The following is a 23033-nucleotide window of genomic DNA, read 5'->3' on the forward strand; positions in this document are numbered from 1 at the left end:
TACAGCTAGATGCACAACTACTTGTTAGGCTTCCTAAAGACTTAGAAAACCATTAAAAAGCCCCGGACCACACTATTTGGAATGTATCGGAGACAGCTGAACACTGCAGCCAGTGCATCTGGATGGGAAGGAAAAATCCCAGCTGGGCCCAAACAAAGCCGGGACACGCTTCCAGGCTTGTGGTGGACCTGCGTCGCCACAGAGCTGAGGTCTGAACCCACACAGGTGGCACAGCTGCTGGCCATTTCCTCATTAGTAAATAGACAGCATCTTCTCCCACACGTTTGCCAGGTGGTGGTGCTGCTGGTCGGTTGTTTTAGCGGTGTCGCCGGCTGCTGTTTGTTAGCAGCCTTTGCTCTGGCTTTTGACACCGCCAGCTGAAATCATTGGCTTTTGACCAGAAAGTTATGAAAATGGTCCACTGTGAGTTTTTAATGTAGAAAGGCTTTTTTTAAATCATTGTTTATGGTCATTTTTCAAACCATTCATCATCGTTTTTAAATACTGACTGTTCTATATATATACTTTTTTTTTTTCTCTTACTGAATCAGTGGCCCATATTCCTAAAACCCTTTCACGTGTAGCCCAGAGCTATACTGGTGTCCCACGTCAGAATTCATGAACATGACGTAACTCAATTTTCACCATATCTCGGAGCTCACATACTGCACATAAGTACCTCTCACCTAGGCTAAAACAGTGGTGACATCATAATCTAGAGACCAGTAAATGTAAACAAAGCTGTCTTACTTTGAGAACATACAATTACTAAAAAACAAAGGATGAAATACAAGTTGAACATATGTCTAAACATAATTTTGTTTTACCTTCTAACTTAAACATGAACACAAATCTAAGGCTCACAAAATAAAAAAATTAAAAGTCAGATGAACTCTACGACTAATATTTCTAAATATCACCAGAAAAAAAAACTTAATAATAATAATAATTAGTGGACCTATGTGTTTCACACCACTGATTAAGTCAGTCTGTAGAAATTCCTGTGCATGTCGGCAGTTTGTAGAACTCGTCAAGAGCCTCTTTAAAACTTCAGTAAAGTCTGGTCTATTTATATATATATATGTTTCCACCTTATTTGCACACTCTTTTCAAAATAGAGTGACTTGAATATTTTGTTTCTCAGGTCTTGTTTGTCCCTGTGTTAAGACCTCTTTCAACAGACCACCATTCTGTTATAGTGTTTTGCGAGAATCTTTTTTGCTTTCTAAACCATATTGCCAAAACAAAAATATAGAGATGTTATCACAGCTCAGGGAGGTTGTTTATAAGCTGCTCCCTCCTTCTGCAAGTTGAAATGTGTTCTTTGACTCCAGCATTCACAGTCCAGTGTCTATTTTTTTCCTATAATAGGGCTGTGGGGTACGCTTTTCTCCAGAAAGTAAATGTTTATGAGGTGAAGATTGTTTGCCTGGGGGGGGGGACCAGTGGAGGCGTTTAACTAGTGGGGATCGTGGGTTGTTGCTTAATATAAATTGAAGCTTTCTTTTATTTTGAAAATACATAGTCCAGATGATCAGGAAGGATGACTAATAAATACAAATTAATTATTATTATAATTGTAAATATGAATGAGATTGATAAAGCACACTATGAGTGACGCTATAAATACATATTATATATTAATATTATATATGTTATAATATATGTTCGTATATGTATATATTTTATATTGGCTATATAAATATATGTACATACATAAATATATATAAGAACACTATGACGGCGTGACACTATAAATATATATTATATATTTATTATAGATTTTATGTCATATTTACATATGGTCTTATATGTATATATGTGTGTATATATATAGACACACACATATACACACAAATATATATGAAGAACACTATGAACGGGTGACACTATAAATATGTATTACATATTTATATGATATCATATTTATATATGGTCTTATATGTATATATGCATATATATATATAATATATATATATATATATATATGCATTTATATATCTAAACATTATTTATATGTGTGTCTCTATATTTATATGTGTGTATATATGTAAATATATGTACACACATATATACGCATGTGAACACATATACACATACAGTATATGAACATATATACATACTGTATGTGACTCATGTTTGTTGCAGTCCCATTCACTGTTGGTATTTAATAAAGCCTTCCAAGCTGAACTACCCTTTGCACCTGCACAAGGGTTTTTCCTTCACTTATTCCTGTCAACCGCTGACCTTTTAAAAACTGTATTTCTTCTCTTTGAAGTTCCCCACTGCTCCGTCTTACCTGCTGGTTTTCCAGCCACGTTAACGTCTCTCTCTCTCCTACCTGTTTACCCAGAACTCCTGACAGATTCATCTCCCCTCCCATATATTTACACCCTCCTTTACTCCGCTTCATTACTCGCCATTTGTGTCAGGCCCCAGGAAATATAGCTCTGTGATGGCTAGTAGATTTTAAGTGCTGCATGACAGCTGCAGCAGTGAAGCACTCCAACGTAGCAGTCTATAGAAATGCCTGTGTTGCATATGGGTGTGTGTGTGGGCGTGTACTCTCATACGGGAATACGCACACATCTCGTTCGTGTACTTGTCATGAGTTTTTACAGCTTTAGTGACGGTAACATTTTCTCTTAGAGACATGGTGTTTTCCCAACATGCTGCGGAATTTTTACGCACCTCAGCATATTCCTCGATCGTACATCAACTTTATAGCCGAGGCGCCCTGGTGTTCAGAGGCCATAACATGGTCGCACACGGATACAACATATATGCAAAAGAGAATAAAGACAAAAAAAAGTTTCAAAGTTTGTAACTGAACTTTGTTTCGGGTGCGACAGACTGATGGCTTTTAATATTTGAAGAAAGTTACGTATGGAACTGTGGTGACTGAATTTTGTCCACTCCCTGTGCTAAGAGAAAGCCAGAGGCGAGAGTGCAAAATGAGCCCACCATGGTGTGTCCTGAAAGAACCAGGGAGAATAACGGGGACAGTTTTTTTTTTTTTCCACCTGTTTTTCTATTCCAGCTCTGGCTCAATTTTGGCTGAAAAACAGAACAAAACACAACCTTTTCACTTTAATTCTGCAGCCAGGTCAGGTCTTTTCTATGGTTTTCACAAAGGTCCCTTTCTCATCTGGAAAACAAACAAACAAAATACCCCGCATATTTATTTATTTATTTATTTGGAATTTAGAATACATAATTGTGCGACAACATCAGGTCTTAATTAAAAATAACAAAAAGCCCTCTAGATGTCACACTGTCCACCTCTAAAATACCAAGCCTTGCCAGGCCTTTCCTAATAAAATTGCAAATCATTTATATTTTAACATGTTATCTTTTAGAATACATATGTCATCACGTTAACCTGTGTTGTTTTTATTGTTATTTTTTTTCTTCAGGACAAGGTGAATCCACTCAATGTGACTCCGCCCATCCAAGCCGTTGACCAAGATCGGAACATACAGCCCCCGTCGGACAGACCGGGCATCTTGTATTCCATCCTCATTGGTAGGTTTGTGAGATTTTGGGACATTTGCTGAAAATGAAATATTAATACGACTACCCAGTGAGTGATTGACAGTTTTGTTCACACTTCTAACTCTAGCCTCTGCACCATTCTCCTGGTTGTTGAAGTTTATAACTTCATGGTGAGAACAGTCCATACTGTGAGAAAACCGCAGCATGTTTGAACCACTTTAAATGGATTAGAATTACTATAAATGTCTTTAGTAAGAATTGGAGATACAAATAAATGTAACTAAATTCAAACTGCAAATTAATTAATTATTATTGACATATTTCAATAAGACAGACTGTGAGTGTCAATAATATACGTATTAAAAGGTTCAAAATTTTTGGATCGTGGTCATTTTGATCCGGTTGAAAGATTTTGTCTTGTCTTGTCTAAGCTAAGTCTTCAGTCTGACACTTTTATACAGAAGAGGTCACACACAGCTGAGCTCTGTATGTACACAGAGCTACTATGGTAGAAGGTTTGGAGGTTACTTTATCAACTGTCCTAAGTAGGACACCAAAAGCAAAATTGAAAGCGATGCTTTATTCCGATGAAAAAGCAAGTACAAAATGACCTACGACTCCTTCCAAGCTACGCTACAGAAAACTCCAAGGCTGAAGTAACAACAGAACAGAAGAGAGTGAATGGAGGTGGCAGGTGTAAGTTGCAGAAGAAGTCAATAAGACAAAGGTGAAAAGGGTTAGCTAATCACTGCAGAGGCAGACAAAGGTGAAAAGGGTTAGCTAATCACTGCAGAGGCAACCACAGGAGGGAGGAGCAAATGGCCCAGGAAGTGGAGCACCTGAGGCAGAGGCAGACATACACAGGCATGACTAAGTGATGAAGGAGAGACAACGTAAAGTTTTTAATTGTTGCTGAAGACTCATGTATTATTACTGTCTTCGACGCAAGAGTCTGAGCCAAAAGAGAAATGGGGAATACACCATCCCTCAGTAGAAGCTAATACAATCAGAGCAGGCCATGTGGATGACGCACACCTACAGACACACTCAGTGTGACATGTTAAATCGGCCAGCAGGGAAATCAAGGTATGGAGCTTGAAGCAACAACACAAACACATTGTTGTGGTTTTTTTTGTAGTTGATTTTTGTTTGTGTGTGTTTGTGCACAGACATTTAGAGAATGAGATGAGAAAACCGGGGAACATTAGCCAAGCCTGTCTCTGCCCTTGATTTCGTTGTATTATCTTTCTGTTGTTTGCTTTTTTCCACCAGGCAAACCCCAGCTCTATGCAGACTACTTCAGTCTCAACAGAACCACCGCAGAGCTCCTGCTGCTGAAGCCTGTCGACAGAGAGCTGTTTCGCAGATTTGATTTGGTTATTAAGGTAAGAGACAATGTAGTGAGGTTTTTTTTTTCTTTTCTTATCTTCTTCTCCAGGTTACATTTTATAATTGTTTCATACTGCTGAAACTTTTTAGCAGTAAAGATTGGCTGTACTACGAACAGAAAAACCAATAATGGAATCTACACACCATGCCAACACTTTGCTCTGCCTGAGTGAAGTCAATGTTAAATTTATATTACTGACTGTATAAGGTGTTTGGGAAATAGAGGTTTAATTTATTTAAATTAATTTAACATTTAACATTTGAAATGCATTAAAATAATAAATACACAAATACTTTTTTTTTTTTAAGAATTAGACTGTTTAAATCAGTGTCGCAACCCCCTATGGGGCGGCCTGAAATGTTTAGTATTTGATTTAAAAAAAAAAATTAAATTAACTGATGAAAATATTTTGAACTGTTATTCTTTATAAAAACTATGATTAAATTAATCACACACAACTGTGTACTTTCATGAATATAAATAAAGCAGCAGATCCAAGGCGATGTTGCGCAGATTGTCTTTAAACTAAAACAGAATCTTAAAATGCTACGCCTGTTAGCCAAAGGCGAGGACCACGGCCCTGATGAGAACGTAATTCACACCTTTCCAGCAGGTGGCACAAACTAATATCATATGAAAAGCTCTCTGTACTGTCATTGACTGTCAGTGCATCACTGTCTGTTCCTGCACTTTGGCCTCACCAAACCTTGAGCTGTGAAAGCAGTTGCTGTACCTGATTTTTCTTAAGGGAACAAAAGTTCTAGTTGTAATGTTTTTTTTTTTTCTTTTCTTTTTTTTGTTGTTTGTTTTGTTTTTTCGTCTCAGCTGGATCACTCGCTTTGAAACACACAAAGTATGTGACACATATTCAAACCCCACAGAGCAGCCACTGAACTGAGGGCAGCCTCTAATATTTGAGTGCATCATCGTGACCACAGAAAGAACAGCATGGGTGACTGAAGGGGCCGTAAAATCTAGATAATAAAAAACAAAAACAGACCAAAGAGTGTGATAAAGTTTGTACCCCTGCCTTGCACAGGCCAAAGTTGTAAAGCACAATCTTTAAAGGAAAATACAATCCCAACAAGTATTCCTGATTACAGTATATTAAACACATGACCATGCAGTTTAAGGGGAAATGTTTACTCTTGTTTGTGTAATTAAATAATTTGGATGGAAAGTACTTAAATTGATCAGAAATTACAAATTTGTTTGTTGTTCTTGCTTATTTGTGTGAAGTGGTAAAATTAACTTTTAAAGACCACGATATTTCTAAACTTTCCGTTTCAGAAAACAAAACTTCATTCACCTTATACAGCGTTCCACTGTTTGTTTGTTTTTTTGTTTTTTTTGTTTTGTTTTTTAGCCTGGGACCTAATTAAAAACCACGCATGTTAGCATTAGCTCCTTTAAGGCTAACCTAAATGCGTTATTCCCAAAAGCATCTTAGCTACTTATGGTAACCATTTCTACAAGTGTGATTATCCTGTCTTGGGATAATTTAACCAAGATACTGCACCATTCTAAAACAATGGAATCATCTATTTGGGGTCTTGGTTAATCTGCTAAGACAGAACTCTATAATAAAGAATCAGGACGGCTGTAAAAAACCATCGAAACCAAACTTAAGATGTTTTTTGTTTTTTTTTCCTCCTTTTTTAGGCCGAGCAGAACAATGGCCACCCACTGCCAGCCTTCGCCAACCTCCAAATTGACATTCTGGATGAAAACAACCAAGCGCCCTACTTCCTGGAAACCAGATACCACGGTTATGTTAGTGAAGCCTCACCAGTCGGGACGACCATAGCCACCGACGTCAGCCTCTCCGCGCCGCTGGCCATCGTGGCTCTTGACAATGACGTAGAGGAGGTATTGATAACGTAGTATAACCTGCTGAGGATTTCAAAGCCTGTCGTGACATTTCGTCACTGTAAACTAAATCTAAACATCGTTGATGGGTTTGTCAACTATTTCAAAATAAGTTTAAATTTTGTAACTAAAAATGACACCTCATCTCTTGTGTATAAATTTTTTTTTTTTTTTTTTTTTTTAACATCTACCCACTTTGCAGCTACCAGCCAATAAGACGCCTGTATGTATCCACTGATTTTTTTTTTTTTCTTTTTTTGTGTGTTTATGCATCCTGATTTCTGAATTCTCAAAGCTTTTACTCACTGGCACCCACAGGAATGACAAATATAAAAATCCTACTCGAATAGTACTTGCACCGTACTAGGCAGCTCTGTAATGTGGTACTTAGCTTTTCACAGTGGGCAACGGTGACTGTCCGGCAAGGATCAGTACCAGATTTTTTTTAATATTTTATTGGTTGTACCACCAATACATTGAAGGCAAAGCGTTGCCATTTGAAAGTGCAAACTATGGAAATTTTTTTTTTTTTTTTTTTTTTTAATTTTTTTTTTAAAGTAAAGGTTCTGTCTTTCGCCATGTTCAGTTTCTCTTTGGGCACTTTAAGTGCAATTTAAATGAGTCAGCATTTTATCAGCATGTACTGACGAAAATTATTCACAGTTCATATTCCGTGGATAACGAACCACTTAATAAGCTGCAAATGAATGCCTGGGGTACTTTTGAAGAGGGCTTTCTCCAAGGTGATGAAAACCAAACAGCTGATTATGTGACGCCTGAGGACGTTTTCCTAATTGATTTCTAGATTCTACAAACGTTCCTATGGGGGTTTTATTTAATCCTTCCCTTTAACCTATATTATTATTGCACATCTAATATCATATCTTTCAATATGTGTCGAAGTGCTTTGTCATATATAGGTATATAACACAAAATATGCAGGGTATCTGGGGAAAAAAAAAAAACCCAATACAAATGAGTGTGGGTTTTTCAGTGTTTTTTCGTGTTCCTCCTTGTGTGGCTTCATTAGTTTTGTGTGACCTATTCTGTTGTTTTGGGGGGTAATTTCCCTTTCGCACAGCCTCTCTGTGATAATGCGAACATTTTCGGTGCTGCAACAGTTATTACTGCTGAAGTCCCTAGAGCCTAGTTAGCCTAACATGTAGCAGGTCATTGTGTCATAACCAGTGCTGTACCGTTGCTTTGTAAACAGACCCCCGCAGCAGGGAATGGGCCTGGTAGGAACCCGTGTGTATGTGTGTGTTAGTGCTTCCCAGGCCTGTGTGCGGTGATTGATATGTATTGAGTTATTTAAGCATTGCAATCTCCCGCCCTTCCTCCTGCATTAAGTACCAACAATCATGATTAGTCCTAATTGCCTTTATTTGCCGTCAATCACTTTTATTTATGCGCGCGCGCATAATGCGAGGAGAATGTGAAAGTGCACACACTGTTGGCTTTATTTATGACTCAATATCCACACCAGCTACATCGACAATATTATCAGCCGCTCCCCACCTTGCTGAGCCAGCCCTATCCGGAATGAGAGTTCACTCACACGCACGGCTGACACAGAGGACCTAGATAAGGCTTGCCTCTTAATCACCACATATAGCGCCGCCATATAGAACCTTTTCTCAACCAATGGACTCAGTTTCCCCTCATTGATGTCCTTTTGTAAGTCCTTCTGTTTTGAATGGCAACGTTTTAATCAGGTTCTGGCCGCTCTTCTAATCTACCTTGATGACGCCGACTGTATATTGTTCAAGTTGATTTCATTACTGTATGAAGTATATCGGTGATTAATTATGCATTATGTGTATTTTATACGTAGATAAAAGGTAAGGGGTTGTATTAAAAAATCAGGGTTTCAGGTACTTTTGTTTTAGCTTTGGTGTTTTATGCTAATCTTAAAGGTGTCATATCGCGCGGCACTAGTCATTACAGGAAACTAGCATGAATATGGGGGGGAAAGAAAATCACCGCAGCGTCTTGGGGTAGAGCAGTACATGAATCTCTGTAGTTCATAAAACTCAAGCAGCTGCCATTTGAGGCTCAATCTGAATGCACCCTAAGCTAGCTACATTTAAATTTAGCATTTATCTGTCCTCTGCGGTGCTAACATTAAGTTACTGGAATAAAATCAAGTTTACCTCAGTGTATTAGGGAGACAGACATGTTTTTACAACATATTACTGCAATATAGATATTGAGCGTAAACGTCTATGGTGACTTTCTGACCCTTTTTAAAAAATCTTTTGTTCAACAGACCAAGGATCCACAACTCCAGTTCTCTTTGGACGCCTATTCGACTGTATTCTCTGTTTCTGCGACCGGAATAAGACGATACCTCACCTTGGTGCAGCCGCTGGACAGGGAGACGCAGGACTCCTTCACATTTACGGTACTCGTGTACAGGATTCTAAACAAAATTTGGATGTGTTCAAAGCCCAGCTAAGTCACCTGACAGAACTGTAGTGGTCGATTCTGCAACTTGGAGTATCTGCCGGTACCGATATCAATCCAAAAGCTTTTTTTCAGTTGCTGTTGCGATAGAGTCCCTGATAACGGGATTTTGCGCAAAGTTAAGTTGAGACTTTAGGACTTAGGTATCAGATAAGATGGGCTGTAGTTTTTTTTATTCTGAAATTTGGACTAATATCGGACCAATACCGATCCTAGTATCGGAGTATCGGATTGAGCCTTCCCTAGATTACACCACTTACTGTGCAAGTAGATTTATTTTTCATATAACAGATTTATGTAGCAAAGAGAGATTTGACTACATTCTCCAGTGCTGTGCTCTGGATCACTGTACAACAAAGAGACTGCAGTAAGTTAGTAATTGTACAGCTGTACAGTACAGCAAATAAAATAATCTCTCTTCCCTTACCATTTAGCATTGCAAACAGCTTGTGTTTTTTTTTTTTTTTAATCTGTTATCCTGGCACACTTAGCTGCACTAAGTCCACTTAGCTACAATGGTTTATCACGTTGTTTGGGATACTGTGCCAATGTGAAATCCCTGGTTTTTGGAGTGAGAAGATTATATATAGAGGGATAATTGCAGTGCTGTACAAAAGTCTTTTTGTTAAACAGAAATTTTCAGTCATTTGTTTTGCGTGTTCATACATTCAGCATTGTATGAACAAGTATGTCCATCTCACAGGGTTGTTCCTGTGCCAAAGTTTGAGCTTTGTTCATCACAAGGTCTAAAAACTGTGCAACCATCCTCAGTAATTTGGTTTTCTACCATTTGCTGAAACTATTGAAGGAAAAAAAAAGACTCAAATTACAAAGTAAATTCAGAACTCTTTCATTAGGTTGGACTGAGTTTTATCTTGGTCTTCTGAAGGGCAGCAGTGGGAGTTTGAGTTTTCTTCTGAGCTTTGTAGAATAGAAGGTTAAGAAATGCAGATTGTTTGTTTGTTTTTTTTTTTTTGGGTTTTTTTGTAGCGTTATGCTGTTGTTATTTTTGTCTTGGCCATTATTTCCCCTTAATTTGTTTTCACTGGGATCTTGGTTTGTCATGGGTCTGTGAAACAAATGAACATAGCTGCGGTTGAGATTTCAATTTTCCACAAAGAATCCCGTCTCCCTCTTCTATTTGTCCGAGACCTGCTGTGAGCTTTTGTCGATCAAAGAAACTTACAGCGGGGAAAAAAGACATTTAAGACAAATTCAGAAAACCTTTTTTAACCACCAGGGATGTTGTGACAGAGTAATGTAAAGCTGCTAAACGTTAAGTTTTATTGTAAGAATATGTCCCCTTTTATACACTCAGTAGTTTTTGGTCTGTTTTTAAGCACCAGAAACTAATTTGTATGTTTTATTTGATTTTGGGCTTCCAGTATAAAATACTGCGTTCAACATCTTCATTGCTTGGATTTTGAGTTGTTAATATTTTGGCCTTTGGTCTTGTAGTTGTAAGCTCACAAACTTTCAAAATACACTCTAAAACATAAAAAAAGAACTTCACTGCTTCCAGTGAAACAAAACAAAACAAAAAAAAAAACAGAAAACAAACATGATTAAGATATCAATAAGAGTTCTGAGCTGTTTGTCCACAGTTGGGTTTCTTATTGGTGTCTTTTGTAGGTCAGTTATCACTAAAACACTCGGCAAAAGAAACTGTTTGCTGCTTCTGTCCAAAAACACCATTTCACCGCCTCCTCTCTGCCTCTCCCTTTGTTGAATTACAGCTTTTGGCATCGGACGGTGTCCAGCAGAGTCTTCCTGTTACAGTGACCATCACAGTGTTAGATGCCAACGACAACACTCCGACCTTCTCCAACGTTTCTTATAACGTCAACGTCTTTACGGATATGGCGCCCGCGGAGATAGTACTGCAGGTACACGCTGATGCCGGTTCATCTTGATCCATCAATCACATTTTATACTACATTTAGAGTGTATATTCAGAGATGTGGTTCCTGTGTGTCTCCGTCTCCGCAGCTGTCGGCAGTCGACGCTGACGCAGGTTCAAATGGTGAAGTCACTTACCGAATCATGGCGGGTTCCCAAGGTCATTTTGTGATCGCGAACAGGTAATCATGTGACTGCGAGATTGTAAAAATGAATTCAGAAGTTGTTTTTTTGTAAGTGTTATCCCAGTAGTGAATCTGAATAAAGTGTTACCTGTAGTCCAGTGGATGCAGAGGTCACATTGAGGGAAACATTTTATTTTAATCAATGCAAACCTGGTTTATAAATACAACCTACGCTGCTGGCTTTTGGGATTTATTTGCATTAAATTTAAATAGGTAAAACAAAACGGTCTCAAGTTTCAAAAGTGAAAGGAATTTTAAATGATGCACTACAACATGCCATCACTGCAAATCGTAATAAGACTTTTTTTCTTGATAATAATGAAATAAAGTAAACTTAACTGTCTAAAGTCAAGCCCTGTATATACATATGTGTATGTATGTGTATACACTGTAATGAACAGTGACACAATCTTCATGATTTGGGCTCTGCATGACACCACATTGGATTTGAACTGAATCAGCTACAACAGAATTGAAGTGCAGACTTTAAAGTGTAATCCAAGGGGTTGAACAAAACTACATGATTAAACATGTAGGAATTGTAGCTATTTTTATACAAAAGCTCAAAAAAAAACTTAACCCTTAAACTTAAGGTGAAATGTTACTTTTCAATATTTTGTTAAGAATCATTTACAGGCAATGACTGCCTGAAGTCTGGAACCCATGGACATCACCAAACTGCTGGCTTTCCCCCTTATGTGTGATGCTTTGTCAGGCCTCAGTTGTTGCTTGTTTGTGGGTCATTCCGCTTTAAGTTTTGTCTTGAGCCAGTGAAATACATGCTCGATTGGGTTGGGATCTGGTGATTGCCTCGGCCGTTGCAGAATATTCCACTTCTTTGCTTTAAAAAAAAAACTCCCGAATTGCTTTTGCAGTATGTTTTGGATCATTGTCCATCTGTACTGTGAAGCGCCGTCCAATCAACTTTGCTGCATTTGGCTGAATCTTGTCACATCATCAATAAACACCAAAGTGACCCAGTGCCATTGGAAGCCGTCCTTGCCCATGCCATCACACTGCCTCCACCATGTTTTACAGAAGATGTGGTGTGCCTTGGATCATGAGCTGTTCTAATTGTTCTCCAAACTTTCTTCTTCCCATCATTCTGGTACACCTGTCGATGAGACTAAGATCAACCTGTACCATGTTTAATCATGTATTTTTGTTTATGTTTATCCCCTTGATTTAAACCTTAAAGTCTGCACTTCAATTCCGTTGTAGTTGTTTCATTTCAAATCCAATGTGGTGGGATGCAGAACCCAAATCATGAAGATTGTGTCACTGTCCAAATATTTCTGGGCCTAACTGTATGTATGTGTATATATATATATGCATATATATATATGTATATTTGTATATATGTGCTGTGTGTATATGTGTGTATATATATATATGCATATATATGCATATATGTGTCTGTGTGTATATGTGTGTATGTATATGTGTATATATGTGTCTGTGTGTATATGTGTGTATGTATATGTGTATATATGTGTGTATATATGTATATGTGTGTATATATATATAAATATATATATGTGTGTATATTTGTATATGTAAAGTGAATTAATATGGTATCATTTTGGTGTTTTAGTACAGGAGTGATTACTGTGGCACCAGGTGTTGAGCTCACCGTCGGTCGTAGCTACACCTTGACTGTAGAAGCCATGGACAACGGCCCTCCGAATCACAGACGGTAAGACTCGCTGCTAAATCACCTCTGTCCACTGAGGTACGAATTGTCATCAGCTTTTCGCACTCACTTTCAGACCTTCCATAGTTCACCTCACAGCCCCCTCCCTGCTCTTTGCTCCCTGCTGCTTTCTGGCGTAATTCTCCATTTCCAGGCGTGGTGTTTTTCATTTTTAGATATATATCATCATGAATCTGAGTTATACATGTGAAAGTAGGCACAGAGAGCGAGAAGCAATGGATAGGATTTAAGTTCAAGGAGGAAATGCAGCACGAAAAGGAAATGTAAGTGTGCCACACTAGTAATTTAAGACCTTTTTGAAGATGCAAGACGAGAATGAATGCCACAAAGGACAAGAGCACTTTGCCCGTGTCACATACTTTAACTGCTTTGAGAGGATAAATTTTCATCTGCTTAATTTTCCCGGCCTCTTACCCTTCCTTTCTTCTTTATGGACTAGATCAATAGGCAGCCATAACTTTCAACAGCTCTCAACTTGGATTCTTTCATGGGGATAAAACTCATCTTTCTAATATCTTGTAAAATCTTGTGTGTATTGATTTTGTATAGCCAAAGTCTGGCTATTGTATTGAGAGATTTCAGTTTCGTGCGGTGCCTGAGAACAGAAACGAATCCATCTATCGAGCGTTTCATTTTTTTGGAACGTGGTCAAACTACACAGCTCTACAGTTTAAAGTAACAGCTGCACCGGCAGAGTCATTTGATTTGTATCCAGATTTTATTTTATTTTTTCTCCTTCCCGTAAGTTGAGTTATCTCAATGTAGATCCCATAGCAAGGACTCAAGGGAAATGTGTTACCTGCTGGTGCATTTTACATAAATGAAAACATGCATTATAATAATATAATATATTTTCATATTTCTTAGCAGTTCACAATGTTGGATTGATCCAAGTAAACATGACTTGAGACTTGAGGAACAGCCTGCTGGTACTTGATACTCCAAACTCTGAGGATCTTTTTTTTTTTTTTTTTAATCGTTCTGTCCTTGCAGACAGACCATATTTTCTGTTCATACAACAATCTTGAGCCTGTCTACTCTAAGGACTTCTCATTTTTAGGTTGCTTTGTAGCTCAGTTGGTTATGTAAAAAAAAGCTCTGGTGGTGAAATCAAAGTTTTTAGGTATCGTGTCTTTGTTAGTCTACTCTGATCCAACGTATTTCCTCCAAGGGAAAATAAATGTGAGAGGGTTTAGAAGTAAAGTTGTTTTTATATGTTCAATAGATATTGGATGTTTTTTTGAAAGTATTGATATTAAAAAAAAAACAAAAAAAACTTCTCTCTTTTCCTGAGACTTAGTCCTTAAGCATTAAGCCTTAAGCAACATTTAAAGTCTTCACAGCGTTCTGCGCTGTTATTTTAAGCTTTTGATGATGTATAATGAGAACAAGGGTCACTAACTAATTTTAGTTGGATTTGATACTCAGGATTGTTATTGGTCCAATATTAGTAAAAAAAAAATTCAGAATCAACAACATAAACCACAACATCATCTGATCTGATACCTAAGCCGCCATAATGCTCAACTTAACTTTGCGAGACACGCCATAAACAAGGACACTGTCGGCGTAAAACAGCTAACAGTTCATTAACGTGTAAACATGGTAATCAAGATGGTCACAAAATAATGTAGTCATTTTATTTTTTTTCCTTGCTTTTAGATGATTGATTTACCATACACTTGGTTCAGAGGCTTTATTGAAAGTATTAAAAGCAACCAGTGTGTAATCACTCCGTTGTTTTGAAAAGCAGGTTGTGAATATTGACTCCATTAAAAGTTTCCCAGGTTGTTACTGGGTTTTGTGAGCAATAAATCTTTCAAAGTCTTCAAATAGGCCAGCCTGCATAATAAGGTTTTCTGAATAACAAAAGCATAGATGGATGAATGATGGCATAGCAAGGTGGGGGCACTCTCTTCATGTTTCTATTCAAAAGTGAATGGAAATGAAATGTTTTCTCTCAGTGAAACTGATGCAGCCTCTGCAGTAATGGATCACTGCAGTGCTGTATGCAGAGGTTGTTTTTTTTTTTGTTTTTTTTTTAAGACACATAAGGTCCAGAAAACAATCTTTATATCTGGTTGTTTTTTTTAATATACATCCCTGTACTTGAACCTCTTGTTGAATGCTTGAACATAGCATTAAATAGAAGGAAGGACACAAACACAGACACAAGTACACTTACCTTCAATGATAGACCAACCACTCACTCTGACACCACTGTCCTGCTGAGATCCTCTCACTTTCTTGTGTTTTTTTTCTTTTTTTTTTCTCTAACCTCTCATCCTGCCCTCATTCGTTCCTCCATCTCCTCCTCATATTTGCATCTCCTTCACCGGTCCTTACACAACCTGCCAATTTCACGAGAGCGTGTGTCTCATATTACTTCTCAGATTGTGAATTTTACCTACGCACTCTTTGTTTCGTCTCCCAGGTCATCAATTACCACAGTCTACATCGAAGTTTTGCCCCCGAACAACCAGAGCCCTCCCCGTTTCCCGCAGCAACAGTACAGCCTGGAGATCAGTGAAGCCATGAGGACTGGAGCTACGCTGCTCAACCTACAGGTAGCGTCATGCAACATTTTTAGTAATGCTATCTAATTTAACTATCTTTTTCTACCGCACTCCCTTCCTGACAAGGTTAGCAAATACTGCCCGGAGAAAATCAAAGTCAAAATAGCAAGATTTGCCTTTTGAAAATGTCTGTATACGAATGACCTCACCGCTCTATTCTCTACAGAGTCTTTTTTGAACTGGCAGCCAAAGTGTGTGTGTGTCTTTGGTTCAGCGTAATAGTCCACAAACAAAATCAATCCTTTTAAATCACAAGCAAACAGTAGTTGTTGATCCATTGCCTACTCCATCAGTGGGTTCAAATGTTTGTGTTTTGCAGCTCCATCGTCAACAACCTTGATTTGGTGCCATTTGAATCGAGAGAAACAAATCAGATTAATTATTAAACCAGCTGCTCTTTTATCTGTCCAACTCAAAAACTTTTAATAGATGTTGAGATGATGATGATGTTGAAATGATAATGATGTTCCAGTAATGAAGAACTATACTTAAGGTGGTATTCTAGCTACCTACCTGCTAGCACCTTTTAGCGGTTGCATATGGCCATCTACACAGCTGATGACATGGTCATAACAAAGTTACTGCTGTCACACGAGGTGCGTTCAGGTGCCATTGGAAACTTGAGAATCCACTATTTTGGGATATGTGGTTATAAAAATAAAAAAATACAAAATAATAATTGCTATATTGCTAAGCTTGGGATGCGTGGTTATAAAAATAAAAAATAATAATTGCTATATTGCTAAGCTTATAGCATGGCTTTTTATGTTATTTAGATGCATGTAGGATATTGCAGTAACCGGCAGAATACTATTGAATTTTACTGCATATGTCTCTTTACCTTCTAAGGCAGTGGATCGGGAAAAGGACCCTGTCACTTACCAAATACGTAGTGGAGACCCGAATGGACATTTTGTACTGCAAGAAAGGTAAGTACACAAATCCATCAACACGTTAAAAAAAAAGAATGTGGTTTTATCATATATATATATTAATTTTATGTGATTAAAAGTTTATTTTTAAATATGACTTACGGTAATCCCAAACAGTAGAAAACATTTAAATGGGTTGAGGTTGAATATTGTGACCAATTAAATACATGTTGCACATCAAGCAAGATGTAGTAAAACATGGCAGTAAATAAAAATCGAACCAGCTTATTACATCACAATATTTTTATAGGTTGTTTTAAACCTAAAAAAAAAAGTTTTGCTCCACAATAAATTCTGACCTTTGATTGACCTTTGATAAAACAAACAAAGTAGCCCTACTGTAGGTCTCTAACCAAATTTAAGCAGCACGTAATGTGGTTTGGGTTACTCATATAAAGTCGTGATCCACATAAAACTCTCCTGACATTTTCTTTTTTTTTTTTAATCAAATCTTCTCGAGAAGACCGCATCCAATGGGAAGCACTCAAATATGATATATATGGCGTAATACTAGTTGAAATGTTGCGGTTCGGGGTCACTTCGTATGATAGCAGCCAAAGTCAAGAAAAAATAATAATAAAAATAAAAATGTATCTAAAATTACTGTCTACAGTTTTAGTTGTTTTTCTGCCTCTCTAAACTGTTACTGATGCACCAAGACCATAGTGCCATGGTTTTTGAAAGGAACCTTAAATTAAGAAAACATGTAAATATTCAACCTAAACAGTATAAACCAGGGTCGCAGTGGTACACAGTGGAAAAAAAATGTACTTCAGTTTTACGGAAAGAATCAACAGGTCATTCAGACTCTGATACTAACAGAAGAAAGTCTAAAAGGTGTTTTATTTTGGAAATGTAATGATGCTTCATCGATGGTGCAGTATCACTGGTCCGCAGTAACGTCTCATACCGGCCGACCAGTCCTTGGTACAATAAAGGTGAGGGACCTCTGGTATAGAGTATAGAGACTAAATACTGGCTACAGCAGTGTATATATAAGTCACTCACTGCTGTGTTCTTCCACTTTATATAACTTTTTTTCCGAGACCACCTATTGAACCGCGCTGTCACCGCTGTATGTAGTGTTATTAAAGGAGCTGAATACCGATTTCCGTCATTCATCTGTTTAAAGCTATTTTGCATGAGACTATTTTGTGACGGGAGTTTTACATAAGCAGAACGGCCTTGTCATTATTATAATAGCAACCAGAAGCATGTGACCATATATCACTGAGTGACTTCAAGGGTAATAGAGACACATACAGTGATATGGAGGAATGTTGGGTATGAGAAGGCAGCAGATCTAATAAAATACTCATAATAAAGAAGAGACTCGGGTAAGAAAGCTTAGTAGGCCATTTCATCTATTTTATCTGTAGCTTGAGCTTCTGTATGTGGGATTTTAATGAAATTGGACTTCAGCTTCACCACGATTCTGACAGTTTTAAATAGTAAGAGTTAAATAAGTCTGTTTGTTTTAGATGAAACCATATCACATACATACCATACCACAGAGTCGTTACTGTGGTTATCTCATCCAGCAACCTTGGCAGGATGTAATGTGTAAAAAAAAAAAAAAAAAAAAAAAAAAAACATTAAGTGAAAAGACAGGTACAGTTTTAATAAGAAATCATTATAAAATGAACTGAGGTTTTCACGCAGCTTCAACAACCAGCGTTGTTGGATTCGCAATAATGGATATGGAATAAAAACTCAGGTGAAAATTGGGACATTATGTTACCAATTAAAGCTGAAAACATGGCTACGGTAATGGCTTTTAATGGATTGTTAGTCTTTCGTGTGTTTAAAAAAAAAAAAGGCATTAGTTCTGGTTTTTTGTCTTTGTTCTGGTCTCTTTTTAGACAAGTATTTAATTCCCTTTTGTTTCTCTCCCCAGTTTAGGATTTCTGGTTTTGGAGAAGCCTCTGGACCGGGAGTCCCTGGACTTCTATTCACTGGTGGTCACAGCCTCAGATGGACGTCCAGATGGGGTAAGAACACTGTTTGTCCTTACTTACGTCCATCCACACTCCTGCTAAGAAATCTATATTTACGGACGAGCTGTTTTATAAGAAAGTAAATCTTTCACAGTTAAATGTCAAAAGATAACAGCTGTAATTTTATTTAAAAAAAAAAATGATTTAAAGTTCCAGCTGAATAAACATGCTTGAATTATTAAGGGGATGTTAAAAATAATGAGAGCTGGAGACTCATGTCATTACTTAGTGTGAACACAGAAAGAGCTGGCAGATGAGGAAATTATGAAAAAGAACATAAACTAAAATGAGGAAAAATGTCCCCACCCCAACGGGCTGTTCCTTATTAAATCTAAAGCGCACTTAAGAAATAATCTTTTTGACTTTTTTCCCCAAACATGTGCACACATCATTTAGTATTCCAGAACGCTGATTTTCTCCATCACAAATCTCATATATCTGCAAACAGGATTTTTCTTTGATCCATTTCTATTTTCATTTTAAGAACAACCACAACAATTGATACTGTTTTCATGTCTGGCTAATGTCAATGTCCTTCAGATGTTTTTTTAGTATGAAATATGTCCACTAATGATGCAAACACCAGGACACAGTGTGTGCAGCATCTTGATTGACAGCTCTGATCATGTGACCGTGCGAGCAACGGCTACTAAAATGTCAAAAAAGGTTGCGAACCACTGATCTAGCATAGTAACCTTAGAAAATGTTTTAAAATGTCTTTGACAGTAAATTGCACATGAAACGTAAAGATAATGGAAATTTAAATGTTTATCTGCAGACATCTGCAAAAGAATATAAAAAACCAAATTACTGCAATCTTTCCTGTTCTGAGGCAGAAAAGAAAAAAATATCCAATCCCGTATTTGAATTGAGTTTTTATTTTCAATGTTAATGAGAATAAATCTCACCACTTCACAACATACCGGCCGTTCCTATATAACGAGCTAAATGTGGATGTAACGAGTGTGTACCGAATAAAAAGTAATGGGAGTGTGTGGCAGTGCCGATATATTTCTTCACCGCACAGGGTGGCCATCTGCCTCGTCAACTTCCCAACTGATTAGAGATCATTCTCTTACTCTTTCTCTCATGTGAAAGTCGAACCATGGCGTTGGCCTGTGTGTCTCCTTGAACTCCTTGAAATTACATCCTTTCACCATTCATCAAGTTCTATTCTCTAACACTGTCCCTTCTACTGTATGCCACCCCAGCATCCATCCAAAGAAGCTACAATGCATGCGACTGATCTACATATATATTTATATATGTATATATGTGTATATATGTATATATGTGTGTATATGTGTATATATGTGTATATATATGTATACATATATGTATATATGATATGTATATATGTTAAAATATATTTTATATATGTATATATTTATGTATATATGTATATATGTGTGTATATGTGTATATATGTGTATATATGTATACATATATACACATATATACATATATAAAATATATTTTAACATATATACATATCCATATATTATATATGTATACATATATAATATATGGATATGTATATATGTTAAAATATATTTTATATATGTATATATATATATATACGTATATATGTGTTGTAATTGTTTTTATTTGTACCATTCTTGGTACTTGAGATGCTTTTGTTGTTGGGACATTTCAGCAGATTTGCAGTAGATGTGTGCACAAAATGAAGGTGGGAAGCACCAGAGGAAAATACCAACGCGGAGGAACAGAAGATAAGAATGAAAATGCAATAGGAAGAAAAGGATTGTGGGGGTACTTTCCTCATACGGGGCTATTAATCAGCGTCATCTTAAAGGCCTTGGGTTGTCTGCAGAAACTCGCACGCACATACGCACGCTTTGTGTCCCCTATTATTGAATGTCGTGTCTTGAGAGTGTCAGACTTACAAAGTGCCTAATTGGCTATTTGGCCAGTGAATCCATCATGGTGCCACGCATCGCAGACCCTACGAGCTGTTGCCGTAAACCATTGCCAGTGCCTGGACACGTTGTGCATCACAGGAACTGCAACTGAAACGTAGGTGATCGGTTTGTAAAGCTTTGCTTTGCTCGGGTCTTTTGTAATCGATTGAGGTTTTTTTTTCTTGTTTAGGTGTTGGGCTCTTGGGTCTTTCTGCTCTTTGTCTTTGGCTGTTCTTAAGTCTTCTAGCCAGAAGTGAACAACAATTTAGAATTGTTCAATACACACGGCTGTTTTGCCAATGAACAAGGCCTGCCACAGTGCCACCTTAGAAACTCATTGTTGTAGGAGAGGTTTAAACTAGTGATGGGATCATGGATTCACTGCTATCGTACCTGTATTGGGTATTAATTTCTCTCAAACTATTGACACTAATTAATAAATTAATAAAAAGCACATGATTCACTTTCACATCCTTTAGGGCAGTACTTCTCAAATAGTGGGGCGGCGTGAGGGGCTTCCAATGGAATATGGCACGCTGGACATAAGTGTAGCACTGCTGCAATGCTTGAATTATAACAAGCATCCAGTCACTAGGTGGCAGCAACTCATACAAGTGGTTTGTATAGGTAAACATATACATCTGGTATATCTCTCAATAGTATTTCAATTTGTGGGGTGGGGGGCATGACAGAAAATAATTAAGAACCACTGCTTTTGGATAACACCATACAGACTTTTGTGCTGCTACACCCAGGTAATGTAAAACTGAACTGATCTGTCACATGACCACTGACCAGAAGAGGGCAGTGACTCCATGTAGCATGTGGTAATATGAATAAAAAAAAGTGGAACATAAATGTCCTTGCCCGAGCGTAAAAGGAGCCAGGTGGGTTTCTTCTGTTTATTTTTAAGTAGTATAATTTATCATAACTAATATGTTATGCGGAAGTATCAGTATTGAAAAGAAATGCCAAAAAATGCCAACTATTTTATCTTTAAAAATGACATTTTGGTCTCTGACATTGTTAGTTTGAAAAAACCAAGAGAAAACATTTCCTGGTTAACAATTATGCAGTGAGAAATGTCTTTATTATTTCCAACTGTTTTTTCCAAGAGGTATAGATTTCCTGCTCACATCACACCAGTACTATTCATATTTCTGGTCAAAATAATGTTTGTCTTTGGACTTATTAGGAATCCCTCTTTTTTTATTACCAATAAAGTATTTGTGTTTGGCTCAATATTTATTTATATTTAAGTGTTCGGCACAAACAAACAGCACGTTGTCCCTCTGTCTGTTTAGACACGCATAACAATAATAAGTGCATCTGCACTGCCACTTGGCAGCTACGAGAAAAATATATTTCCCTTAAGCTGTGCACATGCTCCAGCAACAACGAGAGATTTCTGTTAGGTTAGTATTAAAACGAATTCTTTCTTTAAAATCACTGCAGTCCTTCCACTTCCTGCTTTGCAGACACATTCAGGGGAAGCAGACTCAGCACGACTTATCTCCAGAGGTCCTTGAATTTAGTGAGGAGTCCGTCGTAGAGGCTTCACTGCAATCGAACGCGTTCTCTAATTAAAATGGGTTAAAAGTTAAACTCAACCCAACAGAACTGATAACCCAAAAAACACGCTGGACTTTTTTTCCGAAATTAAATTTTTATTTCATTGCTACACAAGCGGATAAACTGTTGTCGTCTTTTATGTGATGCAGCTTTTATTTCTTGTTCTCACTTTCCTCCAGTAATACAGGTACATTTATATTGTATTATATGAAACGTGTCAAGCATATTTCTTCCGGAAATGGTGTGGTGTGGGGAAGGACTTAAGTGAAGTTACAAATGACGCGACGCCGCCATCTTCCAAAGCCTGTTTTCCTTTCAGTTCAGATCCAAGTCAGTTATCCATGCTCAGTATTATCCATATTTAACAGCCTGTCTTCATCAGTCCTGTTTTCCTCCAAGCATACATGAATATCAAGGGTGACCTTTTACCACTTCTCCGAATGCCTTTGCTTGAACTTCAAACAATTCGGGCCTTTACAGTAAAGTTGCATTCTTTTCAGGATATTACCATTTTCCCAAACTTGTCTAATCTCCTGTTCTCTTTCGCCACTGACAGTTTTCAGGATATTACCATTTTTCCCAAACTTGTCTAATCTCCTGTTGAACCCAGTTTAACATTGAAAATATAACACATGACTTCTATAAACTGATGTGAGATCAGTAGCAGTAGAAGCTACAGCTGGATTTTTTTTTTTTCTAATATTCCCAGTAGTGTTGACTTTACAATCCAGGCCAGGTTAATTGTTTTGTTGCGTTGGAACTGGTGTGAACCATGAGCAGCCCGGGCTTAGTTAACCTTTCAGCCACCCTAACAGCCAGTTTTTAATTGTGCATATCTTAACTAATAACCTTTTAAGCACAGCTTGGGGGAAAAAAAGAAAGGTTTCTGAACAACAGACACTAAGAGAGCGAACAGCAGTTCTGCAAATTACCATGCAAAGTGGGCTTTTTGGTGTATTTACATATGTCCAATAACAAGCATGATGGGAAACGAGGCCATCTAAAAGTATTGATGG

The 23033-nt window shown here is 37.5% G+C and overlaps 1 protein-coding gene across 1 annotated transcript in view; it reads left to right on the forward strand.

Annotated features, from left to right (window-relative positions):
• Window positions 1-23033, forward strand: part of LOC103381419 (protocadherin-15-like) — a 135439-nt gene that overhangs the window by 60904 nt on the left and 51502 nt on the right. The window contains 10 exon segments of the mRNA XM_025057291.1: window positions 3417-3525; window positions 4768-4880; window positions 6548-6754; window positions 9024-9158; window positions 10957-11106; window positions 11210-11301; window positions 12899-13000; window positions 15453-15585; window positions 16444-16523; window positions 18424-18517. Of these exon segments, the coding sequence (XP_024913059.1) occupies window positions 3417-3525; window positions 4768-4880; window positions 6548-6754; window positions 9024-9158; window positions 10957-11106; window positions 11210-11301; window positions 12899-13000; window positions 15453-15585; window positions 16444-16523; window positions 18424-18517 (1215 nt within the window).

The sequence above is a fragment of the Cynoglossus semilaevis genome, chromosome 8 (genome assembly GCF_000523025.1).
Source record: "Cynoglossus semilaevis isolate Cse_v1.0 chromosome 8, Cse_v1.0, whole genome shotgun sequence".
Lineage (NCBI taxonomy): Eukaryota > Metazoa > Chordata > Actinopteri > Pleuronectiformes > Cynoglossidae > Cynoglossus > Cynoglossus semilaevis.